The sequence below is a fragment of the Rousettus aegyptiacus genome, unplaced genomic scaffold (genome assembly GCF_014176215.1).
Source record: "Rousettus aegyptiacus isolate mRouAeg1 unplaced genomic scaffold, mRouAeg1.p scaffold_m13_p_10, whole genome shotgun sequence".
NCBI lineage: Eukaryota > Metazoa > Chordata > Mammalia > Chiroptera > Pteropodidae > Rousettus > Rousettus aegyptiacus.
In genome coordinates, this window is record NW_023416285.1 from 13913582 (window position 1) to 13941009 (window position 27428).

General features: G+C 35.2%; 1 protein-coding gene and 1 pseudogene across 5 annotated transcripts in view; both read left to right on the forward strand.

Annotated features, from left to right (window-relative positions):
- Positions 1-27428, forward strand: part of ZCCHC4 (zinc finger CCHC-type containing 4) — a 39603-nt gene that overhangs the window by 4815 nt on the left and 7360 nt on the right. For 3 of the 5 annotated variants that reach the window (XM_016154807.2, XM_016154804.2, XM_016154805.2), the window contains exons 4-10: positions 5683-5958; positions 6386-6469; positions 14560-14632; positions 18387-18537; positions 19947-20047; positions 26520-26641; positions 26895-26970. In XM_016154807.2, coding sequence (XP_016010293.2) covers positions 5683-5958; positions 6386-6469; positions 14560-14632; positions 18387-18537; positions 19947-20047; positions 26520-26641; positions 26895-26970 — 883 coding nt within the window. Of the gene's footprint in view, positions 1-5126; positions 5233-5682; positions 5959-6385; positions 6470-14559; positions 14633-18386; positions 18538-19946; positions 20048-26519; positions 26642-26894; positions 26971-27428 lie in introns of all 5 variants that reach the window. The other 2 variants (XM_016154806.2, XM_016154808.2) reach the window with 2 other exon arrangements.
- On the forward strand, positions 4101-4219 carry LOC118609242 (annotated as a pseudogene).

Below are 27428 nucleotides of genomic sequence, written 5' to 3' on the forward strand. Positions count from 1 at the left end.
GGTTGAGTGGAAGTATTAGTTTTTTTGAAATATAATATTGATTTCACAGCTTTACTTTGTAATTGATGCTCATATGATTTCTTACATGCTTTCTATGGAGTGAAAAGTTTGAAATCAGTCATTTAAAAATTTAAAATTTTGGCTTTTCAAAAGCAAAGGCTTATGAAATTATGTATTTTTAAAAGTATTTAAACATTATACCTATTCTGTGATGCAAAAATCATCTGCTATTGTAGAGTAACAATAGCTTTTCACTGACTAATTTATTTTTGAAATTGTCAGGAAGGAATGATATTGCTAGCAAGATAAATTGACCTTTGTTACTTGAGTTTTATTATGGCATGGGCCATGCTGCACAGACTTCTGAGTTCTGCAGAATAAGACTTGATATTCATTTTTCTAATCTCACTCTTTGACTCATGCTTTATGTTTCATATGTGTTTAGTTGACAGATTTACATTTTGTGCCTGAGATTTGACTTCCCTTATAGTTTTTAGCTGCCTGTTATGCTCTGAAATGTGTTATTCTATTATATACTACATTGGCACCTTTATTGTGACCTACGAAGTCTTAAGGAAGATGTTTTAATGATAAAATCAGTATTAATTTACGTGCATCCAGATAGTTTTGTTTGGTTGATAATTCATTTGGGTATGTTTTTTTCAGAGCTCATTTAAACTCAGATTTTCAAGGTCTGCTATTAGGGAAATGCCGTAAACATAATTTGTCTACTCCAGGAAAGGCAAATGGAACATCAAATGGAGATCAATAAAAATGACATTTCAAAATGCTAGCCTGCAATTTATGAATCATGCTGAGCCATGCTGCAGAATGAGTTTCTTTTCCCCCTGGGGTATGTGTAGTAAGTACAAATAAGGAGGGAGCACTGAGTAATTCTGAGCTCTTCATACTTTCATGTTCTTCCTACAAACTTTTTAAAAACCTTGTGTCCGAATATGAAATTTAAAGAGGTATGATTGAATGATTATGGTGTGATTTGGAATAGAGAGAAATACATCCAAGATCTCAGTTTATCTTTTATCAAGAGAAGTTTGATAAGAAATAAAGCTTTCAAAAGGATCATTTTGACAAGACACAGAAATGTATGAGTGGAGGTTTATTTAACTGTGTTCTTACACTTAGTGTCTTTAGGTAGTCCTATATAGTGAGAGAATTGTCACTCTAGCCCCTCATTGCCTTGAACTTTGTTTCATCTCTTCCTGGTGATTTTGCAGCTTCTGCCTTTAGCTGGCGTCATAGAACCTGACACCGCTTCATCTGCTTGGAGATCTTCCTTCACTTTCCAATAAAGCCCGAGATTATTGTTATTCAGCAATGAATATTTACTTCTCTAATAGCAAGTGTATGTTCTGTTGCTCTCTTTTGGTGCCTGACCGCATGTGCAATAACTTTGTGTTTCGGGACTGCGTCATAGGGTGATGGCAGTGACATTCCTGTAGGCCCGGCAGTGTACAGTACCGCCTCGAAGAGGTGACAGCGTGAAGAGCTAGGACCAAGTTCACACACAGGTGGATAGTCCCAGCTGCGTCCTGACCTCTGTCCGCCTGATGGCAATTATAAATCATATCTCGATATCGTAGAAGCTAAGATGTGAAAAACTATGCTTCTTAAACTGATGAAATAGGGTGCTTAGGTTTGGTTTTGTGATCTGATCCAACAGGCTTTTTCGTAATGCATGGATTCAGTGCATTTTCACAGTGATATAACAGATCTGCTTGGTCTTAGTTTTGCTGTATTATTATATGCTTGCTGTTTTTATTGCTTCTTTTTGTTCTCTTTCACTACATGGTCTATGTTTTCTTTGCTGTTCTTATTTTAATTTATATTTCTTCCATATTTTTGTTTGAATGGTTACCTTTGTAACTTTCTATGCCATATTTCATCTTTTTATGTTTTAGTCTTCGTCCATTTAAAAATGACAAATGATAAATCTAGTATATTTCTGCTTTCTACCTCTTTTTCTACAATCATTATCTGATTTTAGTTGATTATTATATTTTAGGGTTAACTTTAACACCTTTGAGAATTACTTATAGCTCTTTTACTTAATTTTTCAGTTTTCAATTATATCTTTTGCTCTATGTCTCCAATACATAAGAAAATCAGTATGTTTACACAGTCTGACACTTTCTCATTCTCTTCCCTAACCACCTTTATTTGAATTTGTATAACTTATATTTTGTATTGTAATTATAGTACTCATGTATTTCCTTTTTTATTCTGTGGTCAAATGGATTCCGTTCTTACTGACAGGCCCTTGTCTTTAGTCCTTTCATTCATCTTCTATTGGGCTGAAATTCTTAGTGGCTTTATTTTTTAAATAGTCTTTTATTAGTAAAAAATTTTAAATCAAAATTTATATATGGATTTTATTAACCAATGTCACCATAAAAAAAAAGTAAAAATAAAAAAAAATAAAGCTTTTGTTTTTCAAAGGAAAAAAAGTTTATATGTGGCTATTATATGATTCCATTTATATAAGATGTCCAGAATGGGTAAATCCATTATATATAAGTGTGTGTGTGTGTGTGTGTGTGTGTGTGTGTGTGTGTGTTAAGTATATTAAGTAGTTTTTAGAAGCTGGGGATATGGGTAATTGGAGAGCGACTACTCATGGGTACGAGGTTCTGAGGCTTCTTTTTGAGGTGATGAAAATGTTCTGGAATTATATTGTGATGGTTGCACAATTTTGTGAATATTTTAAAAACTACTGAATCATATACTTCAAAAGGATGATTGTATGATATATGAATTAAATTTTAGTAAAGACATCTGTATGTAGCAGTAGAATCAAATAGTTCTGTGAGGTTTTACAAAGATCAGTGCTCCCATCCCCAGAAGCAACCACCGTCAGCTCTTCCGGCTCATTCTTTTAGAATTCCCCTTCCGATCTTTGAAATACAAAACATGCATGTCTTCCTACTTCGCGATTTATCAGTTTTTGGAATTGTCTATTTATTTCGCATGGAAGATGAGGATTTACCTTTCCCTCTTCTCTGCTCTCTCCCTTCCACACACCTTCCCCACCTCCCGCTATAATCCGTGCCCTTTTCATGCCCCATTCTTATATGGTTAGATCGTGATTTTGATTAGATTCAAAATTTAGTATTTGCATTATTATAACCATATAAATGCTGCTCATAGCTGAACGAAATAAATCATAATAACTTCTTTCCTACACAGCTTTTTGTTTTCCTTGGCGTTAATAACAGTCTTGGATTTTTGTTGTAGTTGCTATTAGCTATTTATGCGCTTATCACTGATTCAGCTGCAGATTCCGTGAGTTGTCGGAATCCTTTCAGAACATTCAGATATAGCGTAATCTGGTCATTTCATTTTCTTAGAGAAATCTGTCCTGGGGCTTTTAGAAATGCCCTGGTCTGGAGGTTGCCCTTTCTACCCAGCTGTCCAATCGGGTATTTATCATTAAGGACCCAGGTTATATCACTATCTAACCTGAGTTCTTCCCAGTCCAAAGTGAGGCAGTCATTCATGATAGAGATTCTCAGAAAACTAGGACTGAATGGGAACTTCCACAGTCTGGTAAAGGGCATGTAAGAAAAACCCGTAGCTAACACTGTACTGATAAAAGGCAGAGTGCATGCCTTCTAAGACTGGGGCCCAGCAAGGATGTCTGCTTTTACCGATTCCATTCAATGGTGGCTAGGGGTTCTGAGTCCAGATTCAGGAATTGGATTGGAATGAAAAATACAAAAATTACTGGGGAGAGAGAGAAATCACATTTATATAACTTTTATTATAATGTATTGTTATAATTGTTCTATTATTAGTTATCGTTGTTAGTCTCTTATTGTGCCTAATTTGGAAACTAAACTTTCCCATAGGGATGTGTGTGTGTATAGGAAAAAAACATGATAGACCTAGGGTTCAATGCCATTCGTGGTTTCAGGCATCCCCTGGGAGTCTTGGAATGTATCCCCTGTGGGGGGTATGTAAGCTGGGCAGTTGTACCTTTCACTCATTTGTTCCTTTCTCTTATTGGTTACTGTTTGGGTTGCCAGTTGTCCAGTACCTTAAAACTCTGGTTTCATATGTTTTCTATTTAAAAAATGTTTTGCGTCTACGGCCATGTTGCCCTGAACAGGCCTGATCCCGTCTGATCTCGAAAGCTAAGCAGTGTCGGGCCCAGTTAGTACTTGGAGGGGAGACCACTTAGGAAGACCAGGTGCTATAGATGTAAAAAATAATATTAAACTAAAAAATAAGGGATTGTAAGCAGACAAGGTCCTTGCAATCTGTGAGGTCAACCAAAGATTGCCTCGCCTAAAAAAAATAAAAAATAAATAATGTTTTGAGGGCTAGGATAGTAAATCTGGTCTCTGTTACTGTATCATTGCTGGATGTGGAAGCCTTCGACCCACAACATTTAATAATGAAAGGTAACTAACGAACTCAGTATATCTGTTGCTGAAGAGTGTACTGGTTCTTTCTGCTTGCCTTTCACATCTGAGGGGTCCTTTTCTCCACTGGCATTCTTACTTTGAATTACTATAAAAGTTTCTCCTAATACCGCTTTCCTTCTTCTTTCCAGTCATAGATAAAGCTGTCAAAAGAACAGTTATCATAGGAATAGAGACATAAATTACTGGCACGATAAGCTTATTTCTTGCTTTAGCCGTTCGGAATATCTATTTGTCACTGCCTTCGATGCTTTGAAGTGGAACCATGCTTAGAAATAAAAAGTTTTAAAACCCACTTTGATTCTATGTTAAGTTCACAGTTTTTACAGTGCAGTTTCAGAGTTTCGTTCAATTGAAACCAAATGGCTTTTCTCAAACTCTAAGAATCTGTTAGATTCTTAGAGTTTGAGATGCTTAGATTTAGACATTCCTGACCTAGGAGCCTCGATAATCTTATTTATTTTTCTTTTGTTTTCTTACTCTGATTTCATAGCTGGTACAGCATATACAAAATCAGCAGTTTTTAAAACACACTAACCATGATTATTTTCTCTCTTTAATCATCTCTAATAAAATGAAAAAAAGGGGACAAAACCCAAAGCAGTGACTTTGAAATCAGTTGTAAGGATGACTTGAAAGAGATCAAATGGAATATCTTTTTTTTTTTTTTTTTTTTTTTTTAAGGCTTTGAATACCATCTTGCTGTTTTGGGGATAAACTTCTCAGAACTGCCTCCATCAGGACTGCTAAGAATAGAGGAACTTTTAGAAACATTTTTTTCTTTTAGGAGGTAATTTTTCTTGATAGGTATGCCATAAAAACTTGAAGAATGATAGTATTTTCTCATTTTAAAATGACTCATACTGAGCCAGACTGTTTAACACTTCAGAGTTAGAGCACGTGGATTTGTCAATACATTTAAACACGATAGTAGTCTCCATTACTACTAAGCTGTTTGAGTAATATATTATATTCACATTTTAAATGGATATTGATCTTCATTCAGTGACTGAATTGGAGCATCTCAATTCTTATGAAATTGCTGATTCTCTTCCACTTTGTAGGCATGCAGCCAGATATAAATTCTAGCCAACAGTCCACAGATTTTTCTTACCTTTGCTTCTTTATGCAGTACTCTCTAGGAAATAATACTTTTTGCGTACTAAAAATAGCAAAAATAAATTTTCTTTAAAACAACTAACTTAAAATATATTCCTTTGTGTTTTATTATGTCTCGAAGGTACTTGAAGTTCATTGAGTTGCCATTGTCTCAGAGGAAGTTTTGTCAAGGATGTCAGCAATTGCTTTTGCCAGATGATTGGGAGAAACATCTTGAGCACCAGGTAGTGGGTGATATTTCTATCACCCAGTTAAAAAGGCCCAGTCAGCTCCTCTATCCATTGGAAAACAAGAAGACAAATGCCCAGTATTTGTTTGCTGATAGAAGTTGTCATTTCTTGATAGACTTACTTTCTACTCTTGGGTTCAGAAGAGTACTATGTGTTGGAACACCAAGGTATGGTATATGATTTTTAAAAAACTTCTCCTAGCACCACTATTTAAACTGTAAGAAAAAATTCTCAAGTTCCAGGATTTAGCATAAAGCTTTGCACATATAAGGCAGTATAAAACACGGTCCCTCTTAAAGAGTTTGCTGTCTGTATTCCATTTGAGAGAGACCTTTATTGATTTCTGATATTTTAGGTGATTCTTTCTGATTTGATTTTTAAATTGCTTATAATTTTAAACTTTCCTGTTTCAGATAAGTTTTGCCTTTTAAAAAATATTTGCAGAACTGAAACTGGTTATATCTGCAAATTCTCTTCAGTGTTTCATTAAAATATTAGAAATATCAGGAGAATATTGATTGTCGTTTTTTTATTTGCTTATTATCTATGGCATTTGTAATTTCTTATGAAATTTGCTTTCACAAATTACTTTAGGTTGCATGAGTTGATCAGGTTGAAAGCATCTGGTGGTGACAAGAAGTCTAACATTAAAAGCCTTTTATTGGATATTGATTTTCGGTAGGTTTATAAAGTATAATACTTATTCTCCTTCATTGTCTCCTTTTTCTTTTTAATGTTTTCTTCTTTGTAATTGTTTATTACACTGTTATAATCCTAATTAACATTTAGAAGTAGTAATTAGTTATAAGACACTTTTTTAGTCCCATGTAATCTTCCATATTTCAAACAGAGAGGCAGTAGATTTCTCATTTTGCTAGTATGCTTCCTCTATGAACGTGTCTAGTTGTCTCTGGCTTATAATTTAGAGATAAATTCCTGTTGAGTCAAATTTCTTCCCATATACTTATTTTCAAAGATAATTCTGAACTTCCATCATGTTTTAACTGTGATAAGATATTTAATACTTTTACCAGATGATGTACATGTTGTCTTTCGCTGGCGCGAAGGGCGTGGCAGCTAGAGAATGGATAGGTCCCCACGCAGAGGGTTAGCAAACAGCTGAGCTCGCGGGAGAGCTTCAGAATTAAATGGCATCTGACATGCTGGGATAAAGAGAGATGAGACAGAAAAAGAACCACATGTTGACTCTCTCCTCTGGTGGTAATTTAGAAGATACAAACCTTTTATTTATAACTCTAGATGGCAAATATGTCCATCCATAGTCTCCGATTCTGTAAATTCCAATTGCTCTTCTTAGTTTCTGTAACTGAATTCTGGGGGTTCACGGTGAGTCTGTAAGACACTATGTTCTCAGTATCTTCTACTTGTTCTTGAATGTATTGAAGGAATCAGGCTTTGTGTTTCTTTTTATTTAATCTGCTAGAGTCTCTCCCAGTGTTTGTTGGGGAGAGTCTATGAAACTGCATATGTTTTCTCTCCCACTAAAAACAAGGCAGGCAGATTTTTAAAGTGCAAAAGTCACAATAAGAAGGATAGTTTTTATAATTTATGTTTTAGATTTCCAAGTCACCTTCAGGTTGTCTAAAATAAGCTGCTATGTTCCTCAGAAATAACCCATACTTTCCTAACCACGCAGCCCTTATTAAGAGGGCTAGCACGTTTACTAACAGCGGCTCGATGTAAGCGATGCTCAGCCAAATGGGTCCATAAATGACAATGCAGAATTCTTCTTAAAGATAAACTCAGGTTTTTTTTTCTAAATTGAGATGTAATTCACTTAAAAGTTACTATTTCAGAATGCGTATTTCAGCAGTTTTTGGTATATTCACTGTGTTTTTTAATCATTACCACTATTTAATTCCAGAATACCGAAAAGAAACTCCCTACTCACTTCCCCTCACAACCACTGATCTGCTTCTTTGTCTGCATGGATTTGTTAATTCTGGATATTTTATAGAAACAGAATCATACAATGTGTGGCCTTTGTGTCTGACTTCTTTCACTTAGCATAATATTTTCAAGGCTCATCCATGTCACAGTACTTCATTCCTTTTGTGGCTATGTAATATTCCATTGTATAGATATATTAATTTCTTTTTCTAACTATCATGGTTTTCTCCCCTAAAGTAGTAGTATTGTTAAATTATTATAAATATATTATTTTAAATGTAGAAGTTTAATTTTTCAGTTCTTATTATAACAGTGTTAATAATAACTGGTATTTATTATGTGCTTGTCATGTGTTAAGCTCTGTTCTGACTCATTTGGTCCTCACAACAGCCCTATAAGATAGATGCTATTATCATTCTCATTTTCTAGATGAAAAAACTGAGTTATGAAGAGGTTAAATAACTTGGCCAAAGTCATAGTTAGTTGTGCCAAGTCAGGATTTAAACCCAGTCTGGCTCCAAAAATTAAATTATTTTCTGGAAATAACTTTGCTTTTGAAAGTGTATATAAGCCTTTCTTACATAGCCCATTTCCCTCATCATTCTTCTGTTTTTCTGTATCTAATTCCCTGCCATGTTCCACAGTGGTTTTCAAACGAGTTAATAACTGGTTTCTAGATTATTCATATATTTAGAGTAAGACATTCATACTACTCAGGAATGTTTCTTTCATTAAAGTCCTGAAAATTCATTTATATCAAAGACGATGTGTTGGCTCATATTACTGGAGTCTAGGATACAGCAGGCCAGGCAAGATCTTGGGCCTCAGACAATGTTGTTAGGGCTCCTCTCTCTCTCTTTGCCTCTCGTCTGTCTTCCTCTGTGTACTGTCCTTGTTTTACACACTGCTTCCTTCAAACTGCCAGGGACTTTGGCCGGCATCAGCTATAGCTCACACAGTCTCAACTGTCCTGTGGAAAGAGGCCGTCTTTCCTGAGAGCTCCAGCAGCAGAACTCCAGGAAGTACCCTGCTTAGCTTGGCTGGAGTCTTGTGCCCATTCCAGAACCAACGCTGTGGCCTCACATGTAGGGTGTCCTGGCCAGCCCCTGACTAACCATACAAAGTAGGTTCTCCCTAAGAAATAGGTGTTTGACTGAAGGAGAGGGAGACATAGGTGCTGGAGAAACCAGCCAACCAACCAACAAAAAATCCTATGTCCACAACTGAATGCTTTAAAGCAACATGTGTCGGTTGTCAGGAGCACTAAAATTCCTATCTTTGGCACTTTACTACAGTGAAAATAGTACAGTGTTGTCTTTCTAATAGTATGGTTCTTTGAAGTTACATTATAAATTATGTAATGATTGTGATTTCATTAAAGACAAGCTTTTTCAAACTAGCCGTGGTGGACTGGTTTATACTTGAAGGAACTAGGAAAAAAATCATAGTGTTCCATCTCAAAGAACTTGTTCAGATTCCAAGGATCCCTGGTTTACTTTTTTCCCTTTTTAAGGAAACATGGTTTTTAATTCTGTCACCCAAAACATCCTAGATTTTGGCTTTTTAGAACTTTTTATGCATATACAATTTTTAAAAAGTAGAATCATAACATAATCTTTTTGTTCTACTTGCTGTGTTTTAGGTATATTTTTTTTAATTGAGATATATTTCATATATGTAAAATATTGGCTTTTAATATTCACAAGGTTGTATAACCATCTCCACTATCTAATTCCAGAACATTCCTATCACCTTTGAAAGACACACTCTTCCAATAACCAGTCTCCCTTCATTTCCTCCTCTCCTAAGCCTTGGCCATCACTAACCTACTTTCCGTCTCTATGGATTTGCCTATGATGGATACTTCGTATAAATAGAATCATACAATATGTGGCCTTTAGTGTCTGGCGTCTTTCACTTAGCATAATGTTTTCAAGGTTCGTCCGTGTTATAGCGTGCGTCAGTGCTTCATTTCTTTTTATGGCTGAATAATATCCTGTTGTATGGATATATCAAATTTTCTTTATTCATTTGTCAGTTGATGGGCACTTGAGCTACTTCTGTTTTTTGGCTATGATAATAATGCTGCTATGAACTGTTATGTACAAGTTTTTGCATGAACATATGTTCATGCAAACATATATTTCATATTTCTTGGGTATTGTATTAGTTTGCTAGGCTGCCATAACAAAATACCATAGCCGGGTAGCTTAAACAACAGAAACTTATTTTCTCACAGTTTTGGAGGCTAGAAGTCCAAGATCGAGGTGTCAGTAGGTTTGGTTTCTCATGAGGCCTCCCAGCTTGCAGACGGCCACCTCCTCATTGTGTCCTCACATGGTCTGTCCCCTGTGGGTGCACATCCTGGTATTTCTTCGTGTGTGCAGGTTTCCTTCCAAAACTCACTGCAAAGCAACAGTCATATTAGGGCCTGCTGTAGCGACCTCATTTTAACTTAATCACTTCTTTAAAGGCCCTGTTTCCAAATATAGTTACATTTGAGGTACTGGGGGTTAGGGCTTCAACATATGAATTTGAGGGGGTACAGTTGAGGCCATAACAGGTACTTACCTAGGAGCAGATTTCCTGGGTCATGTGATAACTCTATATCACTTCTTGAGAAATTGCTAAACTGTTTTCCAAGGTGACTGCATTTTATTTATGGCTGATGATGTTGAGCATCTTGTCATGTGCTTATGGGCCATTTGTTTATCTTTTTGAAGAAATGTCTATTCAATTCTGGGTCCATTTTTTATTTAGTTATTTGTCTTTTTATTGTTGAGTAGTAAGAATTCTCAATGTATTCTGGATATTGAATACTAAATCAGATACATGATTTACAGATACTGTCTTTCATTTGTGGACTGTCTTTTGACTTGATAAAGTCCAATTCTCTTTTTAAATTCTTTGGTTGCTTGTGTTTTGGATGTCATATCTAAGAACCTATTGCCTAATCCAAGGTCATGAATATTTACACCTACTTTTTTCTAAGAGGTTTTAATTTTAGCTCTTATATTTAGATTATTTATTTATTTTAACTTTTATATGTGGCTTGAGGTGGGGGTCCAGCATGTTGATATCCATTTGCCTTGGTACCACTTGTTGAAGTGATTATTCTTCTCCCGTTGAATTGTTTTGGTACCTTATTGAAAACCAAATGACCATAAATATATGGTTTTATTTTTAAACTCTAAATTCTATTCCATTTATCTATGTTTATCCTTATGCTAGTCCCACACAATCTTGATTATTGTTGCTTCGTAGTACATTTTGAAATTGGAAAGTGTGAGTCTTCCAACTTTATTCTTTTTCAAGATTATTTTGCCTACTGTTGGTTCCTTGCATTTTCATATGAATTTCAGGATCAGCTTGTCACTGTCTACAAAAAAGCTAGCTGGGATTTTTATAGAGAGTGCATTAAACTCATAGATTAATTTGGGGAGTATTACAATCTTAATATTAAGTCTTCCAGTCCATAGACGTGAGATGTCTTTCCATTTATTTAGGTCTTCTTTAATTTCTTTAAAGTATATTTTGTAATTTTCAGTGTACAAGTCTTATACTTTTTTTGTTGAATTTATTCCTATTTTTTGTTGCTATTGTAAATGAAATTTCCTTAATTTTGTTTGTGTTATTCATTGCTAGTGCTCTGATTTATTTTTAAAAGTTCTGGTAAAGTACTCATAGCATAAAATTTACCATGTTAATCATTTTTAAGGGTACAGTTCAGTGGTATTAAGTGAAGTTTATTCACATCATTGTGCAACCATTCTCCAGAACTCTTTTCATCTTACCTCATTTACATTTAATTTGAAAGATTTAAATGGCCCCTTAACTTTTTTGCCTTATATACCTTGTAGCTTCACCTTTCTTGAGCCTGTAATTGAAATCTTTTAGTCAGAGTAAGAAGTAAGAGATGTGGATAAAGTTCTTTATAACTAATGGAATACACTAATTTTTTTTTCTTTTTTTGTCCGCAAACCTCTGTATGTGCGTGTATTGCAAAAAAGGCTGAAAGTGATGTACTAAGGGTTTCCTAGCTTAGTTTTTTTGATAACTTAGTGTTACTGAGTCAGTTCTACAAAAGGTCAACATTGAATGGTAGGAAAGGGCTAGTTTATTGAAACGTATGAGCCAGAATGAACTCCGTTGGCTGTAGAGTACGATGGAGTGTGTAGTTGGTTCAGATTTCTCACGAGGACGACCATAGTTAAATCAGGAAAAATTCCTGTGTGATATGGGCATGAATGGCCACTTTTGGCACTTTGGCTCTGGTCTGGTGTTGCCCTACAACAGGTCTGTCTGAGGCTGTGAGGCTGCAGAGAGCTGCCTCAACTCCAGTGTTCTGTGTAGATGTGCTAAAATATTCTTTTCTGGGGGTCTAAGATATGAAGTTAACATTTGCTAAGTTGGATTTCTGTATGCTCTAATTTTAGCATGCAACGTGAAACTCTGTTTGGTAAACTATCATCCAAATAAAGTTATATCAAAAAAATGGATTTGAGTCCATTTCATGAACTGATTCTATTCAGCTCTTGATTACGTTTCCTGTGTGCCAGAGCATGTTTCACACTTGGTAGCTGACTCATTTAAAGAGAACGAATGGCCAAACTAAATGAGTGTCCTTTTGAGGAGTTTTCAAGTGCATGCATTTCTGATTGGTTTTGTTTGCCTTATTCAGTGGAGACAATAATTCTTTGTGGCCAATTCCATTTTAAGAGGGTAATGTTGAGTGATTTTTCATAATTTAAAATATGAATGTTTGATCGATGGAAACTTAGAGCTGAAATCTAGGCTTTTTTCTCTCTCTGGCTCTGTCCACTGCTGCCCAGAAAGTTTTGGACAACTGTGCTGTGTTGAATTTTATGTAAATAAAATTTTCTTTTTTAATTTTAAAAAATGACTATTGTGTCATTGTGAAGCAATAAAAAAAATGTAGACATGGTAGAAATAGATTTTACAAGGGATTTTTTTCTTTCTGGTTACAGAAAGCAATGCAAGAAAGAAGAAAACCCTCAACAGATAGTTGACTCACAGCTGTACTAGTAGATATGTATATAAATAATCAGCTATTTGGAATTTAGTTCAATAAGAAGATATTTATTAATGGTAATTGACATTGTCCCACAGTTTTTGAGATGTTCATTAAGTTATAGTATATAGTTTAAATATTTTTCAGTTATCCAAACCTTTTGTTTATTTCTTCAATGCAAATTTACATTTTATGAAACCAGCAGATGTACTAACAGTATCTTAAATAATCTTAGGAGGTATTTTACTGAGAATGGTGGACAGCTGTTCTTCCTTCTTCACAGAGCAAAAAAGAAATGGATTTAGATTATGCAGAGGGGGATTTTGTTTGGACATAAACATAATTCCCTAATATTAGGGACATGAAGACAAATTTTTACAGCTGGTATTTTTTAAAATAATATGTAGCAGGCATTGTGTGAAGCACTTTATATATATTATCTCATTTATTCTTACCAAGTCCCATGATGTACTATATTTCTCATTTTGTAGATGAAGAAACGGGGGCTCTGATAGGTTAAATAACTTAGTAATGTTACACAGCTAATTAGTGAGAGACCCAGAGTTTGAAACCAGATCATCTGACTATAGAGCCTGTGCTCTTAATCACAGTGTAATAGGAAGAGGGTAAGCCGGGGTTGTCCATTATAGTAAATACTCCCACGGATAATAAATCAATTACAGACAGTAATGGATAACTGAGAATAGAAATAGAAATAGTGAAGTGATGCTATCATGATCTGGTTGAAGAAGTTGTATAAGTAACGATGTGTCCCTGATTTTTTTCATTCTCTATGTAGAAGGTGGTGTGATTCATATATGAGTTGTTTATAACAAAATTGGCAAAGTTTAAAATCTTACTGAGATAAAAAAAGGTTTCTGTAATATATCAAAAACTCAAATCAGCAAGAAAGACATTAAGACTCATTTGCATAAATGGAGAAAACAGAGACAGACAGTACAAATACATTTAAGGAAGAAAGAAATCTCAGTCTTGTAAGAAATCAAATAAATGCAAATATAACCATAATTCAGTATGAATTTTGCCTAGTAAATTTGCAAAAATTAATGTTAATATCCAAAGCTGGCACTCTTATTTATTGCTGATAGCATTTTAAAGTAGTGTGTTACTACACCTGAAACTACTATAATATTGTATGCCAACTGTAATTGAAAAATAAATTTAAAAACATTTTTTTAAATAAAAATAAATTTAAAAAACTTCTTAAAGTAGTGTTAGAAGAATAAAATGATTCAATCTGTAAGTAAATATCCCCTCTTTCCTGGCACTAATTCAATACCTATGAAATGTACATACTTCCTTTTTTAATATATTGAGAAGCATATTTTATAAAGCTAGTCTGAAATAGGTAAGCTTTGTTTCAAATACTTTTGTTGTTAACCACACAATATATAGCAATTAACAGCTATTGAATAAAAATTTGATTCACTATTTTTCTTACAATTATTAACTATGAGAGATGTATTTTAATTACCAACCCATCTCAAGCTTAAACTGTATAATAATCTAGCAGTAACTTGATTGTTTATGTATACTGGTCCATAAGAACATGTATATTCTTTATATGTAGTTGTGCCACTGATTTATTAAACTTGGGAGCATAAATTAAGTTCATTTTTCCTCAACCACTGTTACTGACTCTCTGAGATTTTGGGGAAGTATTCTTTATTTCAGAAAACTAAAGAATGATGAAATTGACTTTATTTAATGTGTGATTTTATAGTTTTAAATTATAGTTTGCAATTACTCACTGTACAGCTATGACTGGACAAGTATCTTCAGTAATAAACAAATTATTTTACAGGTATTCACAGTTTTATTTGGAAGATAGCTTTTGCCATTACAATATGTTTAATCATCACTTCTTTGATGGAAAGGTAAGAATTATGACCATTATCTCTTCTCTCATTGTGGAAGAACAAATTCAGGAGTACTTTCTTTGTTATTTTTCTAAAGCCCTTCAAGATCAAATCGTGGCTGTTTCCCTGTTTATTGACAAGAAGCGAACACATTAGTCCTCTTTTGTGACTTTTAACTGCTTTTTAGATAAAGACCCACTTTTCTTACCAAGGCCCCTGTGGCTCTGTAACCGGGCCCAGGCCACTCTCCAGCCCCTCTCCTCCCTGTGCCTGCTTTGTTGTTTGTGTTCAGGGCACACGATATTCATCTCAGACTAGTCTTTCCCCAATAGGGGCTTTTATCCATGCTCTTCCCTCTGCGTTCTACTCTCTCTTTGCCTTGGTAAAGTCACTTCATCCCTCAGAGCTCTGTTCCACGTCTTCAGTCTTCCTTGAGCCCCAGACAAGGTCAAGTTCTCCTTTGTGGATTTACAATACTGTAATTAAAAAATTCTGTGGTTAGTATTGTTTGTTGTCTGCGTCCCTGATAAATTTCATATCCCAGTTAGGGGGATTTATGGTTTTATTAAAATAATTCTTTAAAAACAGTGTCAGGAGTGAACCCTAATGTAAACTGTGAACTCTGGGTGATAATGATGTGTCACTGTAGGTTCATCAACAAATAACAAATGTCCCCTCTGGTGGTGGATGTTGATAATGGGGGAGGCTGTGTGTGTTTTAGAATGGAAGGTATGTGGGATTTCCCTGTACCACCTTCTCAATTTTGCTGTGAACCTAAAACTACTCTAAAAAATAGTCTTAAAAAAAGATAGTGGCTTAAAAAAAAAAAAAAGCTGCTTTCAATACGATGTTAATAATGTCACTGGGAATAAAACAACATAGCAGAGCTGACACTTCTACTAATTTGAGCTCTTCGTCAGTCCCATACAAAATAAAAACTATAACCAATCAAGTAATCACACCTGACAGGAGATTTTGAATTTGAAAATGTTTTTGAAATTGTCAAGATTATTTGAAGCATATATATGTTTGTATGTGGATATCAATTTTTTTAGAAATTGCAAATCGTACTTAATCATATATTGTACTTTAAGATACTAGCTCATGGTAGAATGAAAGCCAAGCAAGACTAAAAGACTAAGCATTTAGGAAATGAAAACAAATTCTAAATTGTTGGTTGAGACTGAAAAATGAGTCTCCTGATTTAGTAAGTACAGTCATTGATGTACTCCTCCTATCAGATTCTGTTCAGCATTGGGATACATATTTTTCGGCTGTGATAGCCATGAAAACCAGGTATTGAAATAAATAAGTTAGAATTAGATGTATTTCTCTGTTTCCCAAAGGGCTTATATAGTGGTGATAATCACTAGGATTTGAAAACTGATTAGGTTATCATGAAGGAGAGAGAAATCAGAAAATCACTTGATAACAAATGCTGAGGGACTCTTCGTCTAGGATAGTGGCAGTGGGTAAAAGGGGAAACAAGTTGATTCTGGCATTTTACAGATGGAAACAGGAAGACTTGGCGTAATCATTATGTTGTACAGCTGAATTTTTTTTAAAAATCGTACCTCATTTAAGAAAGAGAAAGACGTGGTAAGTGTACTGGTGGAGACATCAGAGAAGGCTAACTTGGTGATGAGACCTGGATCTGTATTTCATCCTTCGAAACAGAGGGTAGGGAAGTTTGGAAGTGAGGTTTGGAAATGTTTTTTGTGGGTTGGAATGTAGAGGTGGAAGTGTCCACCGTGGCCTCTTGAACCTGTGGGGCCTTGAGCTCAGGGGTGCCATCTGAGCTGGTGATGTAGACAAGGAGTAACTGAGTTGTATTTCTGCTTGGTGCTGCAGTAGTGGGTCCGGGTCTAGTTATGTGATTTTAATACCGTACCATGATTTTGCTTCTTATTTTGAATAGTAATGAAAAGATAAGTATAAAATTACATTTAAATCGCTAATAGTTGGCTAGCAATTTCATATATGTTAAGAAAGTAACATGCAGTCAACCTTTTTTCTAGGAAACTCTAAGTAACTTTTATTGGAAATTTATAGAATTACCTTATAAGTTTCTAGAATAAGGGTTGGAATAAGCTGCCAAGCCTGAGCTCCACTTACCTTTCCCATCAGGAAACAGTCATCTAGCTTGGCTGTCCCCTCTCTATATTTTAGGAGCAGCCTCTAAATAGCACTGCAACTGTAGAGATTGATCTACAGAAAACTATTGTTTTAATGATTTTATTATCAGCCCTTTTTCTACTTCCTGAGTCAGGGTTTTCAGTAGAGATTACCATCTGCTAGTCAATCACTGAGTATTTGTCTCCTCGGAGCCTGGGAAGGTGTGCAGGGTGCTGCCTTGAGCTTATACGTCTCTGTCACTGCACATAAGCCCTTTACGGTCTGCTGGGCTGAAAAGCAGGAGTTTCCCACACAGGATTTTTTCATAGCAAATAATAGAGCCTTTTGGATGACAAAAATGTCATATGCCTTAATGGTAAAGGGGGTTAAAGTATGTATAGAACGTGGCTATTTAAAATGCCAAGCGTGTTTTTAGTGATGACTGAAATGATGATGGGACTTTACGCCATTGATTCTTTAATGTTTTTTAAATTTGGTTAAGTGTTTATTCTTAGGCATTGCTTACTTGTTTATTTTCTTTTTTCTGCTTTGAACTCTAAAGAATTTGAAAGTTTTTCAATAACATCATCTGTACCTTTTGGTCCTTGTTCTTGTAGGCAGGTTAAGAAAGTACCAGGCAGCACTTGAAAAATGATTAACCTTCTTGACATACTATCCTTTGCTGTAGGAGTTCCAGTAGGAAGTTAATAAAGACTTTCCAAGCGAAAAGGGATTAGATGTTATGCTTTTTTCTCCCATCAGTTGTGTCTTCTAAGTTGATTTAGTGGTAGAACAATATATATTTTATTATAAAGTCCATATAGGTTTATTAAAGTTCAAAATACCATTAAACTTTAAAATCTTATTCCATTTTGTATATTATGAGTGTCAATTTGCTTTTATAGGTAAATATGTATTTGAAAACTACTATAAAGTCAGATGACTAGAGTTAGTATTACAGATATATCTCTTATTAACTTCTCCCAAAGCAAAAAATGACAAATATCTTAGACAGTAGTCGATGTTAACTTTGCAATTATTTAAAACACTTCAACCACGTTGTTGGGAAAATATGTTAATAGCATTGTTTCATGGCCTGGATAAGCTTTGTTATTTGTCAGCTTTCATTTATTTACTTACCTACATGTTCACATATGTCCATCATTTACCTGGTACTCAAAAACATGTTTAACTGGTAATTTGTAGCTCTCGTTAAACTGAACTCATGGCAGTGGATAAACCAGATAGGAAAAAAATGCCTTACTCATCTTTGTGTCTCTAGTGTTTAGCACAGTCTCTGCTTCTGTTTGTCGAATTGAATTTAGCATTTTAGATAGTCTTCATGGGTAATGAGTTTCTCTCTTTTAGGTTACTAAATTTAGTTTTTTAATTTAACCATTTGAAATGTGTAGTCCTTTGATAGTGATTGTATTTGAATTTGCAGTTTTAAAAACCTCCTTATCAAGGAACGCAAAGATAAAAATCTTGTAAGGGCTGAATGAGAAAGGCTTCAGGATGTCAGTGAGGGACTCTGGGATGGCAGGATGGGTAAAGTTTTAGTAAGAAGGGTGAGACTGAGCCTCATGCATTTTCCTCCACATAGGACGAAGTGCCTCACTCTAGTCCTAATTTAGAAATGAATTCTTATTTATTTCAGGCTGCCCTTGAAATATGCAGAACATTTTTACAGGAAGATAAAGGTGAAGGAGTCATTATGGTGACAGATCCTCCTTTTGGTGGCTTGGTTGAACCTCTGGCTGTTACATTCAAGAAGTTAATTGCTATGTGGAAAGAAGGTCAAAGCCAAGGTGTGTAATTTATTACTTACTGCAAAATAAATATGTATCTATATATTTACTTCCTGTCAGATGTTAGTGATCTCAATGAACCAGAGCATTGATAAAATATATTTGCTTTGGGTTCTTGTCTTTAAAAAACAAACAAACAAACAAAAAAAACAGGCTTATTCAATAACGTGTCAAGCTATCATCGTGACATACTTTATATTATCTTAATCATGTGTTTTGAAAATGGCTTATAGATAAAATATATATACATATACATATTTTTTTTGGTGGGAGTAAAGGACGTTATGAAGAACAGCAGTGAGTTGTCACTTATTTAATAAGTATTTACTGAATGGCTCCTGTGTACCAGGTACTGTTTAGGTGCTGGGACCAGGGTAGTAGTGTACAAGACAGACACACATCTCTGCCTCGCTGACCTTACAGTCCCTGTTCCTTAAGTCCTGCCCACTTCTCTAAGAGGGCACCCAACTTCTGCCCCAGAGCTCTAAACGGGGCCAAGATTTAGTGGGACAGAGAGACATCCAGTGTCCTAACTGTGGTTTCCAGTGAAATAGATTCCCGGTCCTGGACGCGGGTTAATGGCTGAGGGTTATTCCACAGTTTAAAGTGGCTGAGGACTTCAGCGTATTTCATATAATTATCTTGTTAGTCTGTACAATCATTTTTTTAGTTTCCAGCTTGCAAGTTGATAAATCATAAGAGTTTGGGAATTTGGGATAGAGCTTCTCCATTAATAGTACTACATAAATAGTGTGCTTTGGGGACAGAATGCAAACGGAATCTGAAACATGACTCGTAGTGTTAATTAAATATTCCACTTATTTTCTGCTCCTAACTCACTTATCAGAGTGGATGAAGTGTGTGATTGGGAAGTGATAGAAAGCTCTGTGGGCTTGATTCCGGTTCTGCCTCTTCTCAGCTGCGTGAGCTTGAACCAGTTACTTAAATCGCGCAGCTTCGCTTTTCCCTTCTGTAAAATGGGACTATTCATATCTAACTCTAGAGGTTATTAAAAGGAGATAGTTTATAGAAAGTACCCAGCATCGTGCTCAGCCTATACAAGGCTCTCTGTAAATAATAGCTATATTCCCTGCCTCTCATAAAAATTAATTTTATTTCCCACTTTTTTGTTAATGTCTTTGCTTTTACATACACTATAGCAATATGTATGTAAATATGCATTTATGTACCTTTTTATCTGTGTTTGGATATAAAAGAATATTCTCATTGCTGTCAGAAAAGGTAAGGCTGTAAATGTCACTGTGGTAAACACTCTTTCCTTTTGTATGATTTAAATGTATTGAATGATTACAGTTTCTCTTGAAACTAGAGTTTTCATTATAGCTGTTTTATATTTTCTTTAATATCAATTTCTTATTTTCTTTTCTCCTTTTTTTGTGATCCATTAGATAACAATCAAAAAGAACTACCCATTTTCTGGATTTTCCCCTATTTTTTTGAATCCCGAATTTGTCAGTTTTTTCCAAGCTTCTGCATGCTGGATTATCAGGTATAGTAAATATTCTGTCTTCTGGCATGGCCGGGGAATGGATATTTAGTTTAAATAATCTGATGAAACTGTCCATCGATTTTAGTAAATGAAATACTATAAGCTGTATTAAACACTGAAAGTATACCTTATGTAGCTTAGTCCAGTGGTATCTAACATGTCTGTGATCCCTAGGGTGCTTATTAAGGTACAGAAGTAAACCAGCTAAATCAAAATCAGAAGGTAAAGCCCCAGGAAAAGACATTTCACCTGGCTTCCCGGGTGATTCTGAGGTGCAGGTGTCACTAGAAGATTCCGAAGCACCCAGCAGCAGCATCGTTCACTTGGGTTTTCTCTGTTCAGAGGTTGTAGAGAAGTAAATCGCTTTTTCCGGTTGGTGCGTTGCCATGTACACTTCATTGTGCAACTCAGGGTGCCAGGAGTTCTAAGGAGAGAGAGGTTGCTCAAGCTTGGGGGACATCAGAGAGGGAGAAATGTTGAAGTTCGTGTGTGAGCATGCGTGTGCTGGTGCAGGGCGGAGTTGACTAGCCCTCCTTCACGTCTCCGTCCAAGGCTCTGTGGTGAGAAGAGACACTGGAGGCCATGGTGGCTCCACCCTGCCCCTCAGCTTGTTCTTCTGTTTTAATGTCCACTTTCCTGTATTTATTTCCTTGGATGATGAAGCTAACCCTGTTGTCTCTGTTACCACATGGGGTCGCCAGGTGGGCACTACTTCCTCTTTTGTAATTATAATTTTCTATTTGAGTTTTCTGAGCAATTGATTAGCCTCTGGTGAAGGCTTTTCATCCCTAGAACTGTAAATGTATTCACTAGTAGATCCAAGTTAGCACTTGGTTCTAATTTTCCTAATTATTTCATTAATAGGCTATGTTATCATTTCTCTGTTTTTTTGTACTTATAGGTTGTTTCTGCCTTTATGGTACTACAAATAACCCTGCCGTAAACATCTTTTATTCATATGATTTTTTTTCATATCTTGACATAAATTCCCAAAACTAAAATAGAATTCTAAAAATTACATGATCAAATTTAACGGACACATTTTTATGACTATCGACTATATTAATAGGTTCCTTTCCAAAAGTATTTTAACCTTGACATTTTGAACTCTGCTTTAGGTAAAATCCATATCATAATTATTCTTAAAGCTGGTTTACTTTCCTTTTTAGGGTACCCAGTTTTCTGTTTCTTGTCTGAGGGATGCTTCTAGGATTGACATTAGCAATGCAGAGTTAGTTGCCATACCCAAGGCTGTTACCTAAGTAAACTAGTTCCAGTTTCCAGGAACACCTGCTGCTTTTGACAGTGAATGATCACCTGGTACAATGCTTGGTACAGAGTAGGTGCCCTACACGTTGAATCAATAATTGAATGAAAAAGAGCATGAACTCTGGATTTGAAAAGGAACTGAGTTTTAATCCTGGTTCTATCATATTCTAGCTAGGCACATTTTATCTAACTCCCTGAAGCTCATCTTGCCTGTTATATGAGCATAGTTATAATATATCTGCCTCATAAGGTTTTAAGAATTATATGAGATAATTCATTAAAAAGGCTTAGCCTAGGCCCTGACACACAGCAAGTATAGAGTCTACGTTATTGCTATCAGTATTGTCGTAACCATCACTATATTGCCATCTTTCCGATAGTCTCGGGGTGGAGGTAAAACTCTCTTCAGGTCCTTTTTTTGTACGGTATCTGAGACATTAAAATTGCAAAATACAAAGTCCCTCAGAAAACTGTTTCGTCTACATTTAGAGATTAGTTTTCACTGTGGACAAGTGTTTGAAATAGTGAGGAGGCAAAGGCAGATCCAGAATAAAGCAGATGAGAAAGGTTAATGTAGAGTAGCCAATTACCATTTGATTAGACAGCCTGTATTACTAGGAAGGAACTTTTGGAAATACTGGAGTTTTAGTTTTGAGAAATAGTTCCAAGGTCCAAGCTTATTGGAAATAATTATGTAATTCAATGTATTGGTGAAAAGGCTCTAATTAGGTCATGTTTATTGGACAGGGTGAAAAGTAGTCATTTCAATAAAGAGAAAGCCAACTTTTGAAAAGAAAAATTAGGAAAAAATCTATGAAACAAAAAAACTTGTTTTTCATGACTCTTAAGGAAGATAAAAACACTACTGCCCGTGACAAATTCAGTTGGAGAAATTGACTTTACCGTATCTCCTTGTGTATTTATTAACCTTATTTGTTGTACCTCCCCTTCGATGGTTTTTCAGTTTAAAAAAAATTTCTCTGGACTTATTATCCTTTTGCTTTTTTTTCTTTCTTTTGTTACTTTAACCTCACTTTGAGGTAACTTTTATATAAGCATTCATCAAATAAAAATTTGAAAGTCTGTTCTACTCCTTCACAGCTCTTTTCTCATAGACCTTGATTAAGTCTTCTTTCTTGACATGGCCTAAGATGGTGATAAGCCCCTAGATTATAATGCAGTTTAAAAAAAAAAAAATAGCCAGTGAATCTCTTTTTGAAATACTTTTCAGGTACAAGCAAGGTGGAAGTGCTGCAAAATCTTCATAAAATATAAACGGTGTAGACTCTTGTGTGTTAAAGCCCTTGAGTAGTGCAGAATAAAATATTTTTCAAAGACCTAGAAATCCAAGAGTTTTATTAACGGTAGATTAGAAAGGAAAGATGTGATAATGAAAAGAAATTCTGATTTAGAGTCAGAAGTTTGAGTTCTACACTGCCTTTTAGAGGCTATTTAATCTTAGGGGAAGTCACTTTATCTTTCTAGGTCTCTGTTTCCTTACCAGTAAAATAAAATGATTGAACCAGAAAAGGGATGGCAGATAAATTTCACTTTCAGCGCTAAGCCTGATAAATTGGTAGTGACTTTCTGGAGAATTTGTTGAGAATACTCAGGCTCAGTGGCAGAGAGCAGTGTGCCTGATTAGTGATGGCCTTCACAGGGTCAGGGTCAGGGAGTGATGGCATTCAAGTCTTGTGTTTACCATATTTCAGCTAGATCATCTCACTTCTACCTTAAATATATATGATCTTGTTTCTAATTCATCTGAGACGTTTGTCTGGAGTGTTAAAGGTTGAGTTCTTTGCTTTTTTTTTTTTTTTTTTTTTTTTTTAAGATATGTTTCAAAAAATCATCCTGTATAGAAAACTGTTTTTCAAGGCTAGTTTCCTGTTCAGAAATCAAGATATTTTGACAGCAATTTCCAATGATTGTGAATTAAAAGATGGCAACTGAAATACTTAAAACTCAGTATATAATAAATGTAAAACAATTCAATAGGTTTGGAGTGACAAGGAGAATAATATATAATATATATTATACATATATAATTATATAATACATAATTATAATATATAATACATAATATATATTACATATATAATTATATATAATATATATAGTTCATGGTAGCATATTTACAGTAATGTAAGAGATTACATGGGGTATGGAGACTACAACTAAAAAACCTATTGTGATAGAAATTGGTTGATGGAGCTGAAGAGTTCACTTGGGATCTTTTGAATATACTGAAATTAAACATAATCCTTAGGGAGTTATGAAAATACAAGTACTCTTTTACTTAACCTTTGTTTTCTGGCATGGTGTCTGGAACATAGTAGGTGCAAAATACATGTTTGTTGACTCGAACGTCTTGGTTTCCGTATAACTAGTTTCAGTTTCATGTTACAGAAGAAATTTGCGGAGAGATAAAATTAAAAGTTAGGAAGTACAGAGATTTTGTGCTTTCCCTCATTTCTATACAGTACTTCATCACATTAATCAGTTCCATGGGAGAAATTTTCTATTTGAGAATGCCTCTCATCATCATTGTGAGCGAAATGTCAGGGATAATGATGGGAAAATGGTGTATCAGCTCTACCACTAGTGATATGCAATTTGCAAAATTGTGTTTGCTTTACAACGGTTCCATAGGAGGTTTATTTGTGTGGATGAAGCTATGAAATATGGATGTATGTTAGAGGTACATTAATTTACCCCAGCAGCATGCATTTTACATACCATATGTTTATAGTTAATTAGCACAACAAACCCGCATTTAAAAATAATAATAATCTCAATTAGGTTATGCAAAATCAAGCAATCAACCACCTTCCTGACACATACATTTTCTGATTCCTTGGGTAACCATAAAGAAATTGTTCTTTTTTTCCCTCCCTTCCATCTGCTATCTCTTATATTGCATGGAATATTCCATTTGCTAGAAATCTTATACTCTTTTCTAACATTTGAAAAATCTTCTTAAGGTTCTTGGGAAGACTTTTTTTTCTTATGATGCTCATGAATGTTCAGAATATCTTTGTTGAATTTAATAAGGTGCCATATATTTATTGAGTCCGTAGAGGAGTGAAATGGAGAAAAATGATGAATTTAAGTCATTTTAAAAGAAAACTATTTAAAGTACTATTTTAAGATGATTTTGAAGTAAAATCTACTTTTGTATCTTAGCCTCTAATAGGTGACATATTCATAGAATTTTAAAGTTGGAAAGAAACAGAGGTGAATATAGGCTAACTTCCCAGTGTAATAATCCTCTCCACTAAATTCATGACAAGAAGTCATCTAGCCTCACTTGACTGCTTTGTGAGCAAAGTCCTAGAGCCTAACAAGGCAACTCAATTTATTTAATAGCACTAATCGTTAGAAAATTTTCTCGTATGGAGATAAAATATGCTCCCTATTAACTTCTATCCATTGGTCCTGCTTCTGTTCTCCAAAGCAATAAAGGATAAGTCTAATTTCTATTTCACATGACACCCCTTCAGTTATAAAATAGCTATCAGATCCTCCCAGTCTTCTTTTTTCTGAAATAAACACCACCCATATGTTAAACTCTAAATCCTATTCATTTCCATTACTTTCAGTGGAAATTAACTGGTTTTATTAATGTCTCCTCTTAAAATGTGGTCTGAATGCAGGGCTTCAGACGTGATCTGATCTCATCCTTTCCTTGTTTCGGTATTACACTTCTGTGTCGGCCAGCTGTGAGCCTGTGCCAGCTTTTTCAGTTATGCTAGACTGTGGACTCGCCATACGGACAGTTAACAGAACCCCCGAAGGTTTTTTCACACGGTCCCTTGTTTAGCTGGGTCTCCTGATCCCATACTTTTTTTTTCTCCACTGCCGGAACTCGTTAATCAGTCTTCCTGAATTTGTCCACCTATAAATCTAGGAGGCATTGGGAGGGCCATGGAGAGAGCCTAGGAGTCTCCCATGAAAGGACCCCTTTCCATTGTCTTCAGTTCCTTACATTTTTGTGGCTTGCTAGCATGCGAGCCAGTTCTGTTGTCACTTCTTAAGTGTGTTCTTGTTTAGAATCTAGACAATTAATTACAACCTATTGAAAATTGGGCTCTACCTGTATTGACTTCATAAAAATCTCATGGTATTCTTGTGGATAAGCTAAAACACTGGTTCTCAAATTTCAGTGTGCCAGGGGGGCTTATTAAGTTTCTGCTATATTAGGCCTTAGGTGGGCGATAACTTGCATTTCTAGCAAAATCCCAGGAGATGATGTTGCTGATGCTGACACCACACTTTGAAAATTACTGATCTAAAGAAAGATGGACTAAGTGGCCAGGTGAATTCATAATAGGTTTAAAACCAAGTTGAAAAAGTGTATGGATAATAGAGAGGTTGAGGGAGGCGACAGGAGCAAGAAGCCAAAGAAATCATGCTTCTTAGCTTCAGTTTACTTTCAAGATAATCTGCTGAAACTGAAAGTTGAGTTAGGGATCTTGAGAGAGAGGTAAATGTTTGAAATAGTCATTGTGGGGAGAAGAACTGTAGCTATGAGTCACTCTCTTCAGTTCCATCTGTCCATCTACCTCTACCACATGCCAGGCCCTAAACTCAGTGTTTGCATATATTACCTCATTTAACCTTCACAGAAACTCTAAGGTAACCTCCTTTTCCAATTGAAAATCATGCATACTGGCGTAAGGTCACATAACAAGTGAGGGGCACAGCCACTGTCTGGCCTCCAAACCTGTGCTCTGTCAAATAGTGACTGGCGGAAGGCCGAACTGAGTCCGTACTGATGTTTGGTAAGCTGAAAACAGGCGCGTAGTGAATTTCACACAGACAGAATGAAAAGCCGCAACCAAGCTGGCGCATGTCTTTAAAGGTGAAATTTTTTAATGTCAGAGCTAAATCTAATTACATAATAGCCTTTCTTGTAAAGTCTATTGTATTGGATAAAAGATTAGAGTTGTTCTTAGTACCAAGCAATGTGTATTTGTTATAAAAAAAATTGACTGTTTTTTATAATGAAATTTTACTGTTGTAGAGGCCTTTCTGAGGCTATTGATTAATAAGTAAACTTTTGCTTTTAAGACTTTCTTATTAAATACTTCAGTTTAATTTGTATCTTGGTATCGGGTCATTCAGTTATTGGTTAAAGAATTTTATTGAATGTTGACTCCTTTGATTAAACTTTCTTTTAAAATTTTTTAAAACTTTCCAGGTGGATTATGATAATCATGCACTTTATAAACATGGAAAGACAGGTCGAAAACAGTCTCCGGTGCGTATTTTCACCAATATTCCACCCAACAAAATAATCCTTCCTGTCGAAGAAGGGTACAGGTAAGATTACAGTGGGACCTCGAAATACACAGGTCACTGAAAATAAAGTTCCATATATCTAACATTAAAATGCTTTTTAATATTGACTCATGTAGTTCTTCTGTTACTTTTAACTTTGGCCCATAATTTTATATTGAATTGAATTTGGATTACATCCAGTTTTTGTAATGAGTGCTTCAAAAATTTTGATCTACTCTGCGAATCTCAATAAGTATATGCAGCTGATTTCTCCAAGTCTGTCTTTCCTCCTCAGATTTTGCCCTCTGTGTCAGCGATACGTTTCTCTAGAGAATCAACACTGTGAGCACTGTAATTCTTGCACATCCAAGGTATAGGTTTCTTTAAAATACATTTTTTATTCAAATATGTCATTTATTTTAGTTTACTGGTTTCATTATATTCATTTAATGTTATTTTGTTGATATTTGTCTTAATATATTATCATTTATTATACTTTGGTATAGTAGTTTATTTCTAATCGTAGAGTACAACAGACTTTTAAAAATACCTTGGTAAACAAATGGGTCCTCTGGTAAATTAAGCCTGAAACATCACTAAACACAAAATGACAAAATCGAAGCTGTCTTACTTTGGGCACATCATAAGAAGACAGGATTCTTTGGAAAAAACAATCATTCTAAGGGAAATGAGAAGGCAGCAGGAAAAGAGGAAGACCACGTATGAGAGAGATTAACTCCGTAAAAGAAGCCGTAGGCAGGAGTCCACAGGAGCTGAGCAGGGCTGTTGAGGACAGGACATTGTGGATGTCACTCATTCATGGGCTCGC